Below are 21,040 nucleotides of genomic sequence, written 5' to 3' on the forward strand. Positions count from 1 at the left end.
CAGGCTAAACATCACAACACAGTAGGATGGCTCTGAAACAAATTTTCAAAGCTCATACCCGTGGATGAGACTGGATGAGATAAGAGTGAGAAAGGGGAACGAACATCTTCAAATACATTCACCATTTGCATTCAGCCCTGCACAATATTTCAGCAAGAAGCAAGATGTGCATTCAGTCAGTCTGGCATTCCGAGGACAGATCTTATGCTATTAGTTCATCATGAGGCATGCACAGGTAGGAGGGTGTCATAGAGAAAAGGAGGCGAAAGGTGCTGGGTTTTGCCCTCGGCATCCTTGCAGACGAAATGGAGGAGACAGGACAGTTGGAATATGCACAGAGTCTAAACCCCCTTACCCCCCCCCCCATTCCCTTCCCCCCACCAACGGGGAGCAGGCGCAGCTAAGTTTAAAGACAGAAACCAGAGGAGTCCACCGTTGGTATTGCACACAGTGACCGCAGAAAGCGATGAGTTCTGCTCGTTCACTCACTCATGCATGTACAAGCAAGAGGGGGAGCTTGCCCTTCAGCAGCTTAGGTGTGTCCTACTCTTACACCGTAACCCAGGACACTATTGAAGGGGACGAAGAAATGGTAGTAATATAAATGCGATAGGGGCCCACATCCATGCCAGAAGGGCAACACAACCAAAGGAAGAACCCAACATAGCAATAAAAAGACAAAGTTCACAATATTATCCCAAAGTGGCATTGTCTCAGCATGATAACAGAGTGATGCAGAGCATGTACATCGATGTACAAGATACGTAGGGGCATATCTACAAGCCCCTTGCGGCGCTTTTGCTCCGCCGTTGTGTCACTTTTGTGACGCAGCGGTGGCGCAAAAGATGCGCCATGGTGCGGGGTATTTACAACGTGACGCATCTGGGAGATGCGTCACGTTGTAAAGCTCTGCGCCAGAAGGAGGCATTCTTGCGCCGGGGGGGGGGCGTTCCGGCGCAGGAACGCCTCCTGAAAGTGGCTGAGTGAAATCTACAAGATTTCACTCCGTCATTTTGGGGCCCATGCTGCATCAAAACCCTTCGGTACAAAGGGGGGTGGTGATGGACGGAGCATCTGAATCAATCAAACACTCACACCCAATCAAAAGATCTGGGTTTAGTCCATCACCGTTCTTTAGCCCACTCTGCCACCCCAGTTCAGACATTGTATTGCATCAAAACCCTGCGCCTGCTTGAAGGAGGCGTAAGGATTGACGCAGCATTGGAAGAATAGGGCCCCCCGAGCATTGCTGGAGCTGCGTCGTGCTTGCGACGCAACTCCATCAATGCGACACTTTCACGGCACAGATGCCTGACGCATCTGTGCCGCTTTTGCCCCACGGTGCGCCGCATTGTAAATGCAGCGAAACCATGTTGGCATAGGCATGGTGCACAATAAGTGACGCATCCCTGCAGATATGCAGGGATGCGCAACTTATTGTAAATATGCCCCCAAATGCCTTGATCTGAAGTAACAATACAATCATGAACGGTACTGAAAATTATATAGATACTAGGAATAACCAACCCTCGGTACGCAATAAACCACTCAACTGTCAGGCCAAACACACGGTGCGTGTAAAACTCTCAATCGTCAAGCGTTATACTCAACAGGCCAACCGTACCCTTGGCATGCCACCTGCCTGAATCATTCAGTGCACAGAGATATTTGTCACCCTCCTCTTGTAATCAGGGGAACCCCTGGTTATGTAGAGACCCCACCTTGGTGTAGACCCCTGTGATCTAGACCACAGTGACTGGTACGCAGTTGCCAGTTAGGATGAAGAGGGGACAACACCCGCCCCACACGACATCAGCGGAGCACACTATAACTAGTAAAAATAGAAGAGGGGATAACGGGCAACCCTGGTGCATTCCTTGAGTTAACTGAAAGAACGTAGATAAAAGACCATTGGGCCTAATGTTTGCCACCGGATTAGCATATAGTGCCATTATCATGAAAATAAATGAATCGCCTAGTTGGTAGTGCTGTAAAATCAAATCCACAACATTTGTAAAGTGGAACACTGTCACCCTTAAGGGTATCTGGGTGGTTTGTCTCCATCAAAGAGCCAGGTCTTGAGTCTGCCAGCGAGGGGGATCTATGTAGCTGGAGGAGAAAGTCGTTCCCGGACATGCAGCAATGTAGGATACGGGGGTGTGAGAGGAGCGAGTGAAGAGGAGTTCAGGTGTCTGGAGGGTTGGTGGAAGTTCAGTCGGTGGTTGATGTAGGCAAGTTCTAGGTTGTAGAAGGCTTTGCAGGTGGGCAGAATGGAGGAAGACTCAGGAAATCTCTTTGAAGGACTTTTCCGCGTCAACCCTAAATCAATAGCTGGGAAATTAACACATTCGTACTTATCAAGTGCGTGGCAGAATAATCTAAGTTGTCCGCAGTCAGCCTACTCCTTCAGGATGCCTGCTTAAAAGGGGTCAATGACGTTTTGTATGACCTTTTCCAATCGTAATGGCAGAATCATTGCATTTATTGTACAGTCTGTGTTGATTAAGGAAATAGACCGTAGTTTCTAAAGTCCAAATGAGAGAGAGAGAGCGCATGTGTGTAAAATGTCACCTCTGTATCACCAGATGTATCCACCTGCACTTTTAATGCACTGACTTGTGGAAGCCTTGCTGCCAATGTCACCCTGAGTTGAGATTATTTGTGTATGCACTGGAAAGATTGTGGATCCATTAAGTGATATTTTGACTAGGAGCATACAGCCAGAGTTTGTTGATTTTCTAACTTATCTCTGACGTACAAGACGTGATAAAGACTTGTATATAAAAGTTTTCTTCAAGCTGCAGTAGTTGGAAAATCCACTGCCAACCACAGCATCAAGATGAAGCTCTTACTCCTGCTGTTTCTGGCAGTCTGGCAGGCAGGTAAACATATGAAGAGAGAGAGTTCATGGGCTGTTTTACTTCTCAGAATTGTTGGGAGCCTAGCCTTGTCATGACATCCTTAGTCTTCAGGGGTGTTAGCTGTTGCAATCCTGGATTTGCATGCACATGTATAGACCTTTGCAGATTTTTTAAATGCACCTTCATCATGTCTACCTTTGGATGATTGCTTGGTGTCCTGATGTCTTCTGGTTAGGAGTGTGTGACAGGATGAGGGTTGTGTGGGGTATATAGTGATGTATTGACGAGAGGGGACTTTAAAGATATTTTACAAATTAGCTGGTCTTCGCTTACCCAATCTAAACAGCGAAAGCATTACTGACGTGAATGGCTAGGAGGGTGAATAGGCTTTGACACATTTCAAACCAAGCCTTGTGAACAGGTTCCTTCTGTGCCAATCACTTTGTGGGTTATATATATACATTGAAGCTTTGGTGTCGTTTTCAAAGCCAATCAGATTTAGCGAAGACATTTAAATCTGGCGGAAGGAGGGGACTATATGCTGGAAGGCACCATTCATTGGGAACCAAGCCTTAGATTTCAAATGGCCCCAGTACATGTTTTTCATGCAAATGTGTTGAGTGGTTGCCTGCTCAAGTGGGAATAAAGTTGAAAAATAGCATTCTGGAGCCACTGGAGAGGTTGATTTGGACAGCAGTGGCCTTGATACCTGCTGACTGGATCATTTTAAGACATAAAGGATCAACATTTGTGATAAGTGCAATGGGACTGGCCAGGAATGTGAGAAGTTTTTTTACACAGGTTTACAATTAAAATAAATTCGCTTTTCCATGCTGCAATAACGTGGTGTTTTGAAACAAGATCTTCATTCAACATTAAATGACGGTCACATAACAGGGATTTGTTGCAGCCATCAGGCTACACCATACAGATTCAGGTCCTCACAGTAGCCTAGCAATGACGCCTTGGGCCCTTGTGCAAGCTTGGAAAATGATCCTTTTTACTGTGGCTCGGGTAGTAAAATATAGGAATGATCCGATCTTAGTTGGTCCTTCAGGGCAGGGTCACAGTGGACTTTCTGCATCATTGGTAACTAGGCCCTGGTGTCCTCACGGACAAGAACTGCCTTCTATATTTGTTCAAAAAATACTTACTGTTGCGCTCAGATAATGCAGCTCAATTTCACAGTGGTCACGTATTGTTCTTCAATGAGAAGTGTTACTTTCATTCGTCAATATCACAATCTTTAATAGTATTTTCAGTTGTAAGGTCAGTATCACATTCCTTGTATTCATTCCCCTCTCTTACTCTTCATGGCCATTGCTGAACCATGGAGCCAGATCTACAACCTTTTTTTGCAGTTGCAAACTGGAGATCGGCCCATTTGCAACCGCAAAAAAAAGGGTCATGGCATGTACAAATGCTATTTCGTGAGTCACTGACTCGCAAAATAGCGTTTGTGACTCTCGCTGTCAGGAAGGGACGTCCCTTCCTAATAGCGAGTCTCAATGCCATGTACTATTGTTTTGCAACCGCATTTGCGGTCACACAGCACTCACAGTTTACCACCTACTTCAAGTAGGTGGTACACCACTCGCATACGGGAAGGGGTCCCCAGGGCACCCGCTTCCCCTTTGTGACTGGCAGTTAAAAATATTTTTTAAGAGCAGGACATGGTCCCAGGGACCACGGCCTGCCCTTCAAAATGAAACTGAAAGGTTTCATTTTTTATTTTTTAATGCATCATCCCGTTTTTCTTTAGGGAAAACTGGCTGAATTTAAAAAAAACTGCTTTATTTAAAAAGCAGTCCCAGACATGGTGGTCTGCTGATCCCTGTGAATGCTAGCCATTCCCAATCGGGTCGCAAATTGCACTTGCCTCATGAATATTGATGAGGCATGCAATTTGCGACCCCATTGGGAATCGAAAACAGTGTCTGAGACACTGTTGCTCATTCTCTTTAGCTAGTCGCCTATTTGCAAAATGTATGACTCGCTGAAGTGAATGATCATACATTTGGCCCATGTGCTTTAAAATAAATATTTCAAGGCTGTATCATGACAAAGGGAGAAATACGTTTAATAGATTGTGAGATAAAGCATTCCATTGTCATAACGTTGCTTTGTTTTAGGGATTCATAAAAAAAACCTTCCTTCTGCACCAAAATTTACAAAAGTTATTGATTTTTAAGTGAATACCTAACACGTAATTAGTCGATTGGTCACAGGCAGACTGATTAAGAATGAAGTTTGAAGCCAAAATTCACACTAAAGTTTATATCGCTTTTCTCCTCCTCGAAAATATATTTCCTGGTGGAGAAATGTCTCTTCTTATTCGCCCCTCTAATCTCCAGTTAAGATGGGTATTTGAGTTTTTACAGACTACATTCGTATACGTACTACAGCCTTTTAGGCACTAAGATTAAATACTCAAATTGAGTGTGAAAAAGCACAAGAAAGACGTGTTACTCATAGAATTTAGACTATGAATCACACTTGCATATACTCCACATAATTATTTTCCATATATGGGTGTTCAGCTTTGGAAACTCTGATATATTAGTGGTTTACCTGTAGTGCCTCGTCTGAAGGTGTCCTGGCTCCCCCTTGTGGCCTAGCACGCGACGACAGCTGAAGCCAGGAAGAACAGACACTGGCTTCGTCGCCTGGGAACAGCGATGATTTGTGCCTGTATATATTTCACGTTTTACTTACTCTTGAATTCCCAAGGAGTGTTTGATATTTTTCAGGATGCTGTGTTTCTGTATTTTATTTTATGCGATATCCTACTCATGCACAGTGCGTACTGTGAAAAAAGCTGCCTCTGTGAGTTTAGTTTGTTTGTGGCTGTTTATAACGGGCAACGATTGAGGCTTGTGGTGCTCAGGATGAAGGCAAAGAGAATCTCCCGCAGTGCCCATCACTGGGCCATAAAGGAGTTCATAAATAACGCTCATCCAATCCTTAGCCTTTCTGCAGAGTGCGTACAGTAGTTGTCAGATGTGCCATTTGTAAATGTGATCCTTTGGAAATGTGTGTGAAAGAGGTACACAGCTGCGGAAACATTGCCAGAGCGGAAGGTAAAGAAAAGACAATGCTTGCAGATTAGTGTGTATTGTGTGTGAGGAGGGGAGGGAAAGGGGATGCAAGGAAGCATGTGCAGGAGAGAGTGAAAAGAGGGCGCTGAAGAGGAAAGAGAGGTGTGAAATTTGCGGATGGAGAATTTCAGAAAGGCATTAGGAGAAAAAGGTATAAATGTCTAACTAAAACAGTCAACTGCAGAAGAAAGTGGTGTGAAGAGGAGAACTAGAGTGGTTGAGACACTTTGAAGACCACTACCCTTAAATCCTAATCTGCTTCAAATATTTAAATTACTTTATGTGTGTAAATGTGTGTGTGTGTGTATTTATATAAAGACATGCACACAATCTTTATGGTTGCCCATTGTAGATGCCCCCTCTACATTCATCTCAGTCTGCTTCTGTGACCCCATGAAAATCACTTCTACAGACACCACTGGCTTATATGAATTGGGATCTGCCATTTGCTCCCCTCGATGGCATCGTTTCACTGACCTAAGCTGAACTTAGGTGCACATATAGTTTTATAAATCAGGTGCACCAAGAACCCTCGTCTCATGTTTTCACATTTCTCTTGATTCGTGTTTTGCAGATGCCTACCCAGCAAAGGCCAACGACATTAGTGACATTATCAATGGCTTCAGCTGTGCCAAGGGCAGCATCCCCTGGCAGGCCTACCTGACATACAAGACAAACAACGGAGACCACTTCTGCGGGGGATCCCTGATCAATCAGTGGTGGGTCCTTTCGGCTGCACATTGCATGGGGCTGTGAGTATCCTCTTCTGTTCAAAAGGTTATTTGTTTGCGTTAAATGCTGCAACTGTGATGTACACCACTGTTCTTTTTCGATGCAGTTAATAAAAATATTTATTAAAAAAAAAAAGGTTATTTGTTGAAATATACGGTCACCTAATCCATCCCATAGAAAACATGAACTCAATTTATCTCCAACATACAAGTCACTAACACAGGTCCTTGTGTCCTCCTGGTATTCTCTGTATATGTAGCATTTAGGAAAGCTAGTTGTGAGGAAGATAAAAGAAGCCAGTTCATTGCATTATTCATTCATTACTATGAATATTTAGGGCCAGATGTAGGTAGCCAATTACCGGTCGGTAACGGCCCGATTTCGGCCGTTACCGACCGGTAATTGGGTTTTGAGATGTAGGGGCCCTGATTTTACAGAATTGGTAAATTTACCGATTTGGTAAATTTACAGATTCTGTAAAATACCGTATCGGTAATTTTACCGATTCGGTAAAACCCAGATGTAGGTAGCACTGTTTACAGTGCTACAGGTCTTCAGAATTCGGTATTTTACCACCCAATCCAATTGGGTGGTAAAATACCGAATTCAGGTGTACATGCACTTCTGTGCATGTACACCTGTGCCATGTGACACACAGACATGCCCTTAGGGCATGTATGTGTGCCACATGGCACACAAGCCTGTACTTGGGGTGCTAGAGGGTGTCAAAATGACAGCCCCTGCACCCTTGCAGGATTCGGTATTTACCGATTCGGTAAATACCAAATTGGTATTTCCCATTGATTCCTATGGGCTTCATGGCCCATAGGAATCAATGGGCAATACCGATTCGGTATTTACCGAATCATACAGATTCGGTAATTCTTAAATTAGAATTACCTACATCTGCCCCCTTCCTATTTACCGACTCTTAAATACCGAATTGGTATGATTCGGTATTTAAGAGTCGGTAAATAGGAATTACCTACATCTGGCCCTTAGTGATTTAAAGTTGAGAAATGTTTACCTCGCAGTGGGCCAGATGTAGGTAACCCCAGTTTACCGACTCTTAAATACCGAATCATACAGATTCGGTATTTAAGAATAGGTAAATGGGATGTAGGTAATTTTTCGTTAAAAATTACTGAATCGGTAAGTTTCGGTAATTACCGAATCGGTATTTACCGATTTGGTAATTGCCATTCATTCCTATGGCAATTACCAAATCGGTAAATACCGATTCGGTAAAAGAGGGAAACATTGAAGGGTGGCAGGATGTCACTTTGACACCCTGTTGCACCCCTCAATTGTGTATGGGTGCACATGTTGCAGACATACATGTCCTAAGGGCATGTATGTCTGCAACATGGCACTGTTGGAAATGCAAAAAAAATGCTTTTTCAAAGGTTTTCATTATTTACCACCAACTTGTAGTTGGTGGTAAATAACGAATCCTTAACTGAGGAATGCACTAACTTGAGTGCTCCCTACATCCTGGATTCGGTAATTTACCGAATCGGTATGTTAAGAATTCGGTATTTTACCGAATCCTTAAATTACCGATTCGGTAAAATACAGAATCCTACAAAAATGCCACCTGCATCTGAAAAGCCCAATACCGGTCGGTAACGGGCGAAATTCGATAATTGCGGCCGTTACCGACCGATATTGGGCGACCTACATCTTGCCCAGTATCTCTTGTGGCATATGCAAGTTTTGCAGAAAAAGCATAGCCTTCAAAGGCACGTAGGAATCATATGTACAGCCACTGTAGCCACTGGAAAAATTGAATATTCCACTTGCTGTTTCTCAAAATGTATCTTTTGTTACAGACAGGAATGACAATCCAGTATGGCACATCTCAGTTGTTTCTATACATTTTGTGGTGATTTTCATGCTAATGTAATATATTGATGACAGCCTTAGTGCATAGAGGTTTTAGCAGGGAGCTGACTTTGGAGCAGTCAGTAGCAGGCGCGCCAGGAGTAATGGTCCCATAGCACAAAACTGCACCCCAAGGGAGTTGCGAAGAAACAGAAACAATACACCTTTAGGATGATAATGATCAAGCATATGAAATATCAGAAATTTGATTTAAGCATTTAAGAACAACTCCTATAGCATGGCCTCACAAAAAAAAGAAATCCCCAGTGATGGCTGAGCATTAGCAAAATGGAAACCTGGGCTCTGTGAAAACTCCGGAGACAGATCACCTGCCTTCCCAGGATGGATGGCCCACTTAGATCTGCTCTGCAACCACAAGGCTATTCTCCTCTTTGAACCCCCAGAAAAAGGGGCAATAGTTTGGTCATCCAGGAGTTCAGAATCCAGTCCTCACTATGGCTTCCAGATGGACCTGGTTATAGGGCTTGGTGGGATTTCACCCCCAGTAGCTACATTTAATACCAACCAGCAACTCCTGCTCTGGTAGAAACACAGTACGGAGGCCACAGTGTTTATGCAAAGCTTCGGCCATTGGAAACCCCAAGTAAACATTTGCTGCTAAGATCTCAAAGACAGCAGATGAAGCACGGAGGAGATGTTGACCCAGGACCTGCTGACCTTCAGGAGACTTCTCAAGAACTGGTTGTTCGAGAAGTAGCAGCCCCCCTCCCCCCTTACGGCCTTGAGACCCTCACGGGCGAGTAGTGCGCTCTATAAATGTCTGATTGTATTGATTGATAGCATTTAATAATAACTTTAATTATTGTTGAAAAAACAAAGACATGACATGCATCATTACTATGGGTCTCATTTAATATTATGATCGAATCCTCTCAGGTCAGTGCGGGCTTGGCCCCCACGTGTCTGGTGGAGGTCCTCTCCTCATTATTAGAGACCCCTGCAGGTCTGGAGGGGAGGCCTGTGCCTTCAGTGCTTCTCCTGGTGCAGCAAATGAACACCAACACAGTGACACGTTTGTTTGACCTGCTCAGAACCTGTTTTTTGTTTTTCTGAAACAAACTCCCAACGCATGAGTTAAAGAAACAAAACAAAAAAAAAATGGCCACGAGAAACTGGAAGTTTTTCGCTGCATGTGCAGGTCATTGTTGAAAACTCAGTGGCAGTAGTGTCGCTCTTAATCAACACTAGACAAGACAAATACAATTCTAAAAACATCATTATTATAAACAGTAATCTTCTTGACCATATACTATATGTTAGTGCATTTCTATCTGTGTTTTTATATATGCTTAAAAAATCGTCAATAGATGTATATGCTGCAGTCATATTAAAAGTAAAAAATTGCAATTATTAATTTGTCACTGCTTATATTATTTATGTTTTGAAATAAACCAATCAAAGCACGTGATATGTGACAGAATTAATTTCAAGATAAAGCTTCATGTCTCAGAAGCCAACCAACTCTAAGAGCGGCATAGAGTTATTACATCTGTCATGGTTTAAGAAGTCAATACTAAGGTGTACAGTTCCGAGGAGGAGCGAGGAGGGGAAAACGTACCTCACCCAAAAGAGACTAAGGTCTATAGACAATTTGACTAATTAATGATTATAAGTAATTCGTAGAGCAGAGCACACCCTCACTCAACAAGTGGCGGCATGCTTCATCATGGAGCTGTATAAATAAGATTTGCTGATTGGTTGGTGCAGGCCCATTGCATTTACCCTGCTCCTCCTCTCTACATTTCATTCTAGTAGTTTTTTTGTTTGAATTCATGTCATCATGGACATAGTAAACAGACAACAGGAAGAGCCGTAGGTGGCAAGTGAACTCTCCACTGGTGCATCTGTTACAAATAAGTAAAACTAATTTTTAAATTCTGTACTTCCCCGCCTTACCACACAGGGTTCGCAGAAAGAAGTGGATGGGCATTGCTCTAGGTTGGGTAGTCTTCCATCTGGGGCTTTAAAAAAACAGGAGACACGTAGCCTCCAGATGTAGGCCCTTTTCTGCTAGGGGTGGAAAGTGTGAGTACGACTGACCCCCATCCACTACTTCCTGTCAGCCAGAAGGCTGATAGATTCAACAGGTCCCACAAATCTTTCCTAAGAAGAAGAGTCACCCATTTCTAGCTGCTCACAAATGTTCTATGTCTGTACTTGAATGCATACTTTTATATTATATTATTGCACCAAATCTTCACTCTTAGTAAAGTGTTTTATCCTTATGTACTTTCTCTTTGTCCCTTCATGTCTTGTTGGGAACAGTCATCAGGTGTAGATTAGATTTCAATCATTTTTATAAAACAAATTATTGGTCTCAGAAGCAGACCATTACTGTGCTTTCAACGGTGATGGTTGTGCAACAGACTGTGAACCGAACCCTGGATGTGATTAATCACTCTGCAAACGTCCTCGCTGGCATTACAAGAGGCAGACTCAGAAAGGCCAATGTTTCTTAGTAATGACAATAAGGATTGGAAGAAAACGCTCAGGGCGAGACTCTTCTCTAAGACTAGGCCCTCTCCAAAACTTCATAAATTCAAGAAACTCAAGAAATTCAAGTACTACAGATGTGAAAAAAGAAATATATCCCTTCCAGAACATACCTTCGTCCCAGCATGGTACCAAATGGAGTTCTCCATCCCTAGGGAAGTCAGTTGTGTCTCAATGATCTGTAAGTCCTCCCTCCTTATCACGGTAGCACGGCTCAGGTCCGGGGAAACAAAAAATCTTAAAGCCATTTATAGTGCTATTCTGTTTTCTCAGTGGTCTTGAAAAACACCACATATTGCTTGGGGTAAATCAGTTCACCAATTTGAAAACTTATCTCCGCATTTGTGCTAAAGTGGCCATTAGTGAATCCTTTTGTGTAGCTGGCGAGGACTCTAATCTAAGCATGGGCGGATTTTGCGGATCCACGATCCGCGGATTTTGCGGATTTGCGGATCGTGGATCCGCAAAATCCGCGGATTTTGCGGATCCGCGGATTTGGGGCGGGGGCGGGGCTTCCATGCGAGTGCACATGCCTCTTGTGAGGCCTCTATCCAGCATCACAGCTGATTTTCCACGGTAGAGTTGGGAAGAAGGCACACCTGTCCAGCCTCGACGACGCTCACGATTGTTTTTGGGCTAATGAATGAGTCACTGAATTTGAGCATCAACTAGTTCGAGCGACCATGTGTGTGTTACTATGCAATCGCCCCGACGGGCGCAGGGGTCCCTTGAGTGAGCTGTCCATTATAGTGGTGAATGGCGGGAAGACGGTGCAAACCGCGAGTGTGTGGGCGGGGCCAAACGGGCAGGGCTACCACGACGCTCACGATTGTTTTTGGGCTAATGAATGAGTCACTGAATTTGAGCATCAACTAGTTCGAGCGACCATGTGTGTGTTACTATGCAATCGCCCCGATGGGCGCAGGGGTCCCTTGAGTGAGCTGTCCATCATAGTGGGTTAATGGCGGGAAGACGGTGCAAACCGCGAGTGTGTGGGCTGGGCCAAACGGGCAGGGCTACCATGCGAGTTCAACATGCTTCTTCTGTGTATAAAAGGTCTGAGAAAGATCAGTTCAGCAGATGAAGAGAAAGAAACCCCTGGTCACAAGAACAGCACAGGTATTGTGCTCGTGAAAGTCAAGGATGCAAAGGCCTCTATCCAGCATCACAGCTGATTTTCCACGGTAGAGTTGGGAAGAAGGCACACCTGTCGAGCCTCGACGACGCTCAGGATTGTTTTTGGGCTAATGAATGAGTCACTGAATTTGAGCATCAACTAGTTCGAGCGACCATGTGTGTGTTACTATGCAATCGCCCCGACGGGCGCAGGGGTCCCTTGAGTGAGCTGTCCATCATAGTGGGTGAATGGCGGGAAGACGGTGCAAACCGCGAGTGTGTGGGCTGGGCCAAATGGGCAGGGCTACCATGCGAGTTCAACATGCTTCTTCTGTGTATAAAAGGTCTGAGAAAGATCAGTTCAGCAGATGAAGAGAAAGAAACCCCTGGTCACAAGAACAGCACGGGTATTGTGCTTGTGAAAGTCAAGGATGCAAAGGCCTCTATCCAGCATCACAGCTGAATTTCCACGGTAGATTTGTGAAGAAGGCACACCTGCCTCGACGACGCTCACGATTAGGGCATGTTGTTACTATTTTAGGATGGCGCCGGCAAGCTGCCAGCGCCATCCTAAAATACTTACTAAATTAGCTTCAACAGGAAGCTCTAATAGATAAAATAAAGCAGGTGCGAGCACGAAACTGAACTGCCAAGCCATGTTTTCCCTGGACCGGAATCAAGCATCCTAGGACCGGTTTCTGGCTATCAGCCATCTTCAGCCAGGTTAGCTTGACTCCAGTGGCGTAGTGAGCACGGGACCCACGTCTGGGCATACCCTTCTCACATAGGGTGAACAGCAAAACACACAATATGATGGATGGAATGTTGCACAATGGCAAAACATTCCCCCCCAGTTACAGATCTGGTTTTAATCCATCATTATTTTGCTCACCAAGCCACCCCAGTTCAGACATGGCCATATGTAAATCAGTCTTGACCCTGTGCTTCATGGGAACAGCCCAGACCGAACTGCCAAGCCATGTCTTCCCTGGACTGGAATCAAGAATCCTAGGACCGGTTTCTGGCTATCAGCTGTCTTCAGCCAGGATAGCTTGACTCCAGTGGCGTAGTGAACACGGGACCCACGTCTGGGCATACCCTTGCCACATAGGGGGAACAGTAAATCACACAATATGATGGATGGAATGTTGTACAATGACAAAACATTCACCCCCAGTCACAGATATGGGTTTAATCCATTGTTATTTTGCTCACCAAGCCACCCCAGTTCAGACATGGCCATATGCAAATCAGTCTTGACCCTGTGCTTCATGAGAACAGTCCAGACTGAACTGCCAAGCCATGTCTTCCCTGGACCGGAATCAAGCATCCTAGGACCGGTTTCTGGCTATCAGCCGTCTTCAGCCAGGATAGCTTGACTCCAGTGGCGTAGTGAGCACGGGATCCACGTCTGGGCATACCCTTCCCACATAGAGTGAACAGCAAAACACACAATATGATGGCTGGAATGTTGCAAAATGGCAAAACATTCACCCCCAGACACAGATCTGGGTTTAATCCATCGGTATTTTGCTCACCAAGCCACCCCAGTTCAGACATGGCCATATGCAAATCAGTCTTGACCCTGTGCCTCATGTGAACAGTCCAGACGAACTGCCAATGGCGCAGAGCAGAGGATGCCAAAGGCTGTAATCATCGAAACAATGTGAGGAAAATGGGTCTACTGGAGGGAGCAGAGGGTGGTCATATGATCGCATACCTGGAAACCTGAATGACAACTCAGGTAGTGCCTGCAGAACACACTCCATTCTTTACCTTTGACAGGGAGCACTGATCCACTGCACTGGGACGTCCGCCGAGGCTGGAAGTGGCTAGCCTGCTGCATTACTGGGACCGTGACATCTTACTCCAGAAAGCCCGGACCAAAGGCCCATTTCGGGTAGAAAACTCTGCAACTAACATGTTCCCTGACTTCACTGTGGCAGTACAAGCCTTCATTCCTGGAAGTCAAGCAGAAACTGAATGAACTCAGAATCTGGTACTCCCTTCTGTTCCATGCCAAGCTGCAGATCATAGTGAATAACACCATACACATCTTTGATAGATAAATATCGGGCTGAATGCACGACCCACACCATGCAAGAATGAAGACCACTACTGTGTCAGCGTCTGTGGAGGTGAGGCCAGGGCCAGTTGGCTGCGAGCTGGCGGTGGGGTTCGATGAAGGCCCAGTAGACAGGGACAGGGCAACAGCCCTGCTGACAGCGACGGACCTTCCCCTTGAACACGGTTTGGACTCGGATACAGAGAACCCTTTAGATAAACACTCGGTGGAACTTATATTGGATGATGCCTTGGTGGATAGACCACCACTGCCACTTGTGACTGCAGAAAAAAACCACTTTGATTACTCTTTGGAAAGTTGGTAAGGTGTTCAGCTGGAGGGCGGTGTGGTACCTGTTTGACTGTGAGGTGCCTCCTTAAGGTGAACTCCTCAGACACACGCATGTAGACATACTATGACTCTCTCGATTGAGACCCATGGTCTCCTGCTGCGCCTGTAATATCATTGTTATTACTTGCTCTTATTAGTTTGCACTCACCTACATCTGAGGAGAAACTGACCTCCTGACACTGCACGCAATACCTGTGGTGTGAGGGGTTTCGGGGGGCTCTCACAGCGCTCCTCGTTGAGTTGCCAATGAGTGAATGTTACAGTTCAATTAATATGGGGGTGTCGGACTGTGGTGGCTGCTGTCACACACAGATCATGTATGCTACCTCCCCACACACATCCATACTCTCTAATTAGCGGGAAATTGTTACACATTTTATGTATCTTTCATCATGCCTATATTTGCCGGGGGAGTTGGTCCACTGTTTGACAGTTTTATGAGTTTTGGGACTTGCATGGCCACTTTTTGGGCAAGATACGGGGGTATTGGACAGAAGGGGCCCCAACTGACATAACACTTCACGCACCCGAATGTAACACACATTCATTTGACCTTAATGACCTGGAGCATTAGGGGCATGGGAACAGGAGCCCGTAGGCATAAGGTGTTTACATTCCCTAAACATGGAAAAGTTCATATAGCCTGATTGCAAGAAACACATCTCACTGCTGTTGAAGCACAGAGCTTCCAGGGGATGGTGCAGGGGCCAAGTACGTGCCGCTGAGGTTTCTGCATACTCCAGAAGCACCTTGATCTCGATATGTACAGGATTTCCCTTTGAGGCCACTCAGGTCCGCAAAGAAACATGTGGCAGATATGTGTTTGTGGAAGGAAGACTAGATGCAGGGTCCTGGCACTTGGTTTTGTATATGTTCTCAACCAGGATCAGCCACTGTTCTTAGACCGACTGTCTACACTGGCAGGCTTTCTACCCGGGAGTGACATGATTGTAGGAGGGGACTTCAATTGTGTGGAGGACATTGATCTTGATTGCTCCACAATGGCGCTCCCTGGGGGACCTGCCCACAGACTAGCAAAGGAGTCTTTGGACTGGTCGCACAGGTGGGGGCTTGAGGATGTTTGGAGGACACATGTCAGGATAGAGTAGGACTACTCCTATCACTCTATTTTGTATGCAGTCCACCTAGAAAAAGTCCTGTGATCAGCATTCCTTTGTCAATTTGTCAATTGTCCAATACACTGAGCACCTGGGTCGTACTATCTTGTGTCATAATCTGCTACTTCTGGGCTCCAACTGAGCACAGCTAGATCTGCGATCCCAATGTGGCACCTCTGTCCCAGCACCCTGGAGGATGACACTTATCAAAAAGGCCTCGAGAAGCCATCTCAAACTATTTTGCACACAACCATGGCACAGCCTTTGACTGCCAGGTAAAATGGTAGGCATTCCAAGTGGTCATTCATGGCCACTGAATGGGTACAACAGTGGCCTTCCAGAGGGAAGTTGACCAGAAACTGGGATCTCTAGATAGGACCATTCCCCATCTGGGCAATTAGGTTGATATTGACCCTGATGCGAGGACTAAGCTGGCGGAAGTCAAGGAATACTGCATTGTCATTTTAGAGAAATACCGCTGCCATCACTATAGGGAAGACATCGCCAGGGCACACTAAGTAGAGGGTAAGATGGAACGATTGCTGGCCTGGTTAATGTGTCCTAAGAAAAGGGGAGCCCCAATCACATGCTTGACCCGACCAGATGGCCACCCAGTACATACCCAGGTGGAGATTAATGACACCTTTCTGGAATATTAAACCAGACTCTATGGAAAGTAACTCACAGTTCAAGGAGAACACTTGGAAGCCCTTTTGGCTCCCCTGGCACCACCGATGTGGACACTGATCGCTGCAGCAGAACTGGGGGGTTCTTATTACGCCTCAAGAGATCACAGGGGCCATCTGGGACATGGCAAGGGGAAGACACCAGGTCCTGATGGACTGCCAGTAGAGTTCTACTCCACGTTCTCTGGATCACTTGCCCCATGCTTCGCTGACATGTACAATAAAGCACTCTAGCAGAGAGAATTACCAGCCACCACCAGGGACGCAGTAGTTGTCCCACTGCCAAAGATAAATACAGCTGGGGCACGGCATATCTCCTGTTGTCCTTTTTGAACATCAATCAAGAGTTTGTACAGTGAGGCTACTCAGCCGTGAGGGTCAGAAGGTGCTAAAGGGTGGAGCTGCTGATCCGTCTGGGTGTAAAGGTTCAGTCGAAGAGCCAGGTCTTGAGGTCCTTTCTGAATTGGGTCATTGATGCAGATTGCCTGACGCAGAGGGGCAGGTCTTGGTGGCAAGGTAGGAGATGGACATGTCTTCAGTTCTGGTCTTGTGGATCCAGGGGATGGAGGTCAGGGTAAGTTATGCAGAGCGGAGTTGTCTGATGGGTGTGTGGAATGCGAGGCAGTGGTGCAGATATTCTGGTCCTTTGTCATGGAGAGCTTTATAGGCATGTGTGAGGAGCTTGAAGGTGATTCTCATGTTGATAGGGAGACAGTGGAGTTGTCAGAGGTGTTGTGTTATGAATGTCGAGGACCAATCTGGCTGTGGCATTTTGGATGTTCTGTAGTTTCCTGAGCTATTTCTGGGTGATGCCGGCATAAAGTGCATTGCCGTAGTCAAGTCTGCAGGTGATAAGTGCATGGGTGAGCATCTTTCTGCATTCTGTGGGGATCAATCTGAATGTCTTGCGGAGCAGGTGGAGCGTGTGGAAGCAGGATGACGATACTGCATTGATTTAGCGGTTCATTGTGAGTGAGGAGTCCAGTATGATGCTGAGGGTGCGTGTGTGGTCCATAGGGGTCGGAGGGGTTCCTAGTGCAGCTGGCCACCAGGAGTCATCCCAGGCTGTGGGGGTGGGTCCCAGGATGAGTACTTTGGTCTTGTCTGAGTTGAGCTTGAGGTAAACTTATTTCATCCAGGCAGCAACGTCCTTCATTCCACTGTGAAAGCTGATTTTGGCGGCTGTGGGTTTGCTGGTGAAGGAGAGGGTCAGCTGAGTGTTGCTAGCGAAGGAGACAATATTGAATCTGTGGCTTCTGATGATGGCAGTGAGGGGGGCCAGATGGACATTGAAGAGGGTGGGACTCAGGGAGGAGCCCTGGGACACTCAGCAGCTGATCTCTGTAGGTTTTCAGAGGAACAGGGGTAGTCTGACTCACTTTATCCATGGACTTCAAGATCTTAAGTAAGATACTGGCTATGCTTTTCCTCCTGCACATGGGCTTATCCCACAATGCAATACCTCCTTCAACTTATGCTGCTTGTACTCTGTGTTGTTTGCCCCCTGGCTAGAAGGTGAAGTTGGGCCGGGTTTGATAGCTGTGGACGCAGAGAAGGCATTATCCACTGTAAGTTGGGCCTACCTAGATGCAATCATGACCTGGATGCAGCTGGGGGACCTATGGGTGACATGGATACCCTAGTTAGATCCCAACCCCACTGCCCGAGTCAAGATGGGTACAATGGTGTCAGACTAGTATAAGGTCTTCTGAGATACCAGGCAGGGGTGTCTCTTATCCCCTCTCCTGTTCCCCCTTGCTGTTGAGCCCCTAGCTGAACCATGCAGAATGCTTGGAAGTGGCTGTGGTATCTGAGTAGGCAACAATGAACATCTGATCTCGCTACACACAGATGACCTACCATTATACATGACCAACATTGTTAACAACGCCCTGGCATTGTTGTAACATTTGAATAAGTTTGGGGACCTATCAGGGCTAGGGATGAACCTGAAAAAAATATATTCCTTTCCATTTACTTCCAAAGTAAATAGACCAAGGACTTTATTGCCAGAGATTGGTTGGGCTCTCTCGACTTTCCGATACCTGGGTGTCCCAGTCCACCATTCCCTGGAGGACCTGCAGGAAGGCAACCTTGGGATGGTAGTGCATGTCCTGAAGAAAAGTGTAGTTTTTTTAGTGCTCTCTCTGACTCCCCACCATGGCACAGATAGCCTTGACCAAAATGATCATGTTACCGAGGCTGCTCTACTTCTTTACTAATCTTCCGATCTGGTTGTCATCCCAGTGGTTTAAGCATCTGGACTCACTACTGACATAACTCATTTGGGTTGGCGAGAGACACAGGGTGTCCCTAAACATACTCAGGTGACCTATCTTGGAAAGGAGCCTGAGTGTGCTGGACTTCTACTTATATTACCTGACTGCCCAGCTTCAGTGGATTACGCTCTGGCTTGACGGCATGAATTTGTCTGAACTGAGATGTCTGGAGTTGGTCTCCAACCAGAGAGCACTCCTGGCCCACCTGCTGCAGCAGGAACTTGGCGGGGAGGAACAAGGGTACTTTTGACAACAGCTGACGGCGCTGTTTATGGCGTGCCACTGTATGCCCCATAAATCCTGCTGCCGGGCCTCCCACAGGGAGAACCCCATCCTACTTCAGGGCAGCGCAACTAAAAATATGGATGAAGGCAAGATTAGTGACAGTAGGTAACTGCTATGAGGCCTCCACCCTGATGCCCCTGGGAACACTGGTAGATTCATGTGATTTCCCAGCTGGGCAAATCCTCACTTATGAGCCACTGATCCAGTCTTTTATGGCACTTTGGGATCCTACATCAATTGCTATCCATAGGTGTAAGTAGACGACTAGTCAAACAGCTATATGACACCTTAAATGGGATGGTGCGGACAAATTTGAGCATCATCCAACTTAGATGAGAGTGTGTTCTGGGCAGGATAATTATGGACAGGGACTGGGAAAAAATACTGGCCTACCCACAAAAGGTGTCCCAGAACACCCAGCTTAAAGTGATCCAGTTATCTACCTCAAACAAATCTCAACCAGAAGAAGACAACTGCTATATATGGCGGGGAACCCAAACTCTGCCCCTGGTGTGCCGTAGTGGAGGCCGACTTCTGCCACATGACCTGTCCTGTGTGTATATGCAGGAATTTTGGATTGAAAAGGTACGTAGGTTGAATGCCACACTAAACCACGATATACCCTGAACCCTGGAAGTATGTTTGCTGGGCCTGTTCCCCCATCCAGCACCCAAGAAAGTAGGTAACCATTTCATTGACCTGGCCCTAATATTGGTCAAGAGTAAGATATCCATGACATGGAGGAAGCAAGGGGCTCAGTGTTGGCAAGATGGGAAACTACTGTTAGAGAGTGGCCAGGGAGAAAAATCAGGTGCTTCGCAGAGAAAAAGCCAGAGGCATACGAAGAACATGGGGTATCAAAATTGCATGCCCTAGTGTACCCATGTGACTGTTCTTTTATAAAGTAAAGCACTGTGTTGGAAAATCAATTATTGTGCCTACAGACAATTGTTGAGTTCTTTGCTTGAGCACCTCCCCACTACCTCCCCGAAAAGCCTTTGATTGTGCGCCATTGCTGCCACTGAAAGTCAAATGCTGTAGGAGAAGTACTTTGCCAAGTTTGCAGAGCCATATTAGGATGCAGCTGGTACATCAAAGGCAAATGACTATAATATCCCCCAATTGAGGCCCAGTAGCCACTGCTTGCCCCATGCCCCAGGATAGGGTCTGACAGTCTTGCTTTGACAGCGTTTATTGACTAGCCTATGCCTGGTAGCTGACACATGTATGCAGGCAGACAGACATAGATATTGTTACTTCAGCAAGGAAACAGAACATGGCACAGGAAGACTGAGGTAGAGAGAAAATACTCCTGTAAGGCAAGGAAATACAAACATGAAACCTCATGTATCATTCCCATTTGCAAGCCAGTTACGTGCAGTTTCTACACTAACTTGCAATGCGACCAAATTATTAATAAGTCACATTGCAAATGGCACATTAACAGGGGGTCACAAAACGATTTGACAAGTCATTACGAATTTGACAGGTCACCATTTATGACCCGCTGCGATTGGCTGTAAATGCAGGGATGGAGGACTACAAGGGGCATCAGACCTGTGTCCCTGCATTTTCACTGCTAAATGGGAAACATTTTTTTAAAGTAGCCCAAGTCCTTTAAAGGGACCAGAGCTGCTCAAAATAAAGAGTCCCATTTGGCAAGACATTGGGCAGCTTAGACAGTGGTCTGCTTTTACGATTCCCAAAGGGGTAGATAACAAACAGGGATAGGTTTCTGTTTGCGAATCAGATATCTTCCCTTTGAGATTTTGGTATATGAATCTCAGGTCGAAAGAGGATACCCCTTGTAAACCCCATCCTAACTATGTAATTCAAACAGCACTCTTCTGGCTTGCAAATAGCAAAAAGGCATTTTGTTGTACCAAAACCCATGATTTCTGTGATTTTCAGGCTTTGTAACTGCAAAATAGCTTTGTGCATTATGTCAATAGATGCTAAGCCAGGATGGCACACAGCGGGACACTATTAAAGGGAGGAAGGACATAGTCAATGAAGATAAAAGACACAGACATGGACACTTGGATAGGGCA

General features: G+C 45.9%; 1 protein-coding gene across 1 annotated transcript in view; it reads left to right on the forward strand.

The window, feature by feature from the left end:
- Window positions 1–2,811: 2,811 nt before the first annotated feature.
- LOC147707762 (trypsin I-P38-like) overlaps window positions 2,812–21,040 on the forward strand; it is a 68,300-nt gene continuing 50,071 nt past the window's right edge. The window contains exons 1-2 of the mRNA XM_086926613.1: window positions 2,812–2,882; window positions 6,534–6,711. Coding sequence (XP_086782739.1) covers window positions 2,840–2,882; window positions 6,534–6,711 — 221 coding nt within the window. The 5' untranslated portion in view covers window positions 2,812–2,839. The remainder of the gene's footprint in view (window positions 2,883–6,533; window positions 6,712–21,040) is intronic.

This window comes from Lissotriton vulgaris, chromosome 6 (assembly GCF_964263255.1).
Source record: "Lissotriton vulgaris chromosome 6, aLisVul1.2, whole genome shotgun sequence".
In the NCBI taxonomy this organism is placed as follows: Eukaryota; Metazoa; Chordata; class Amphibia; order Caudata; family Salamandridae; genus Lissotriton; species Lissotriton vulgaris.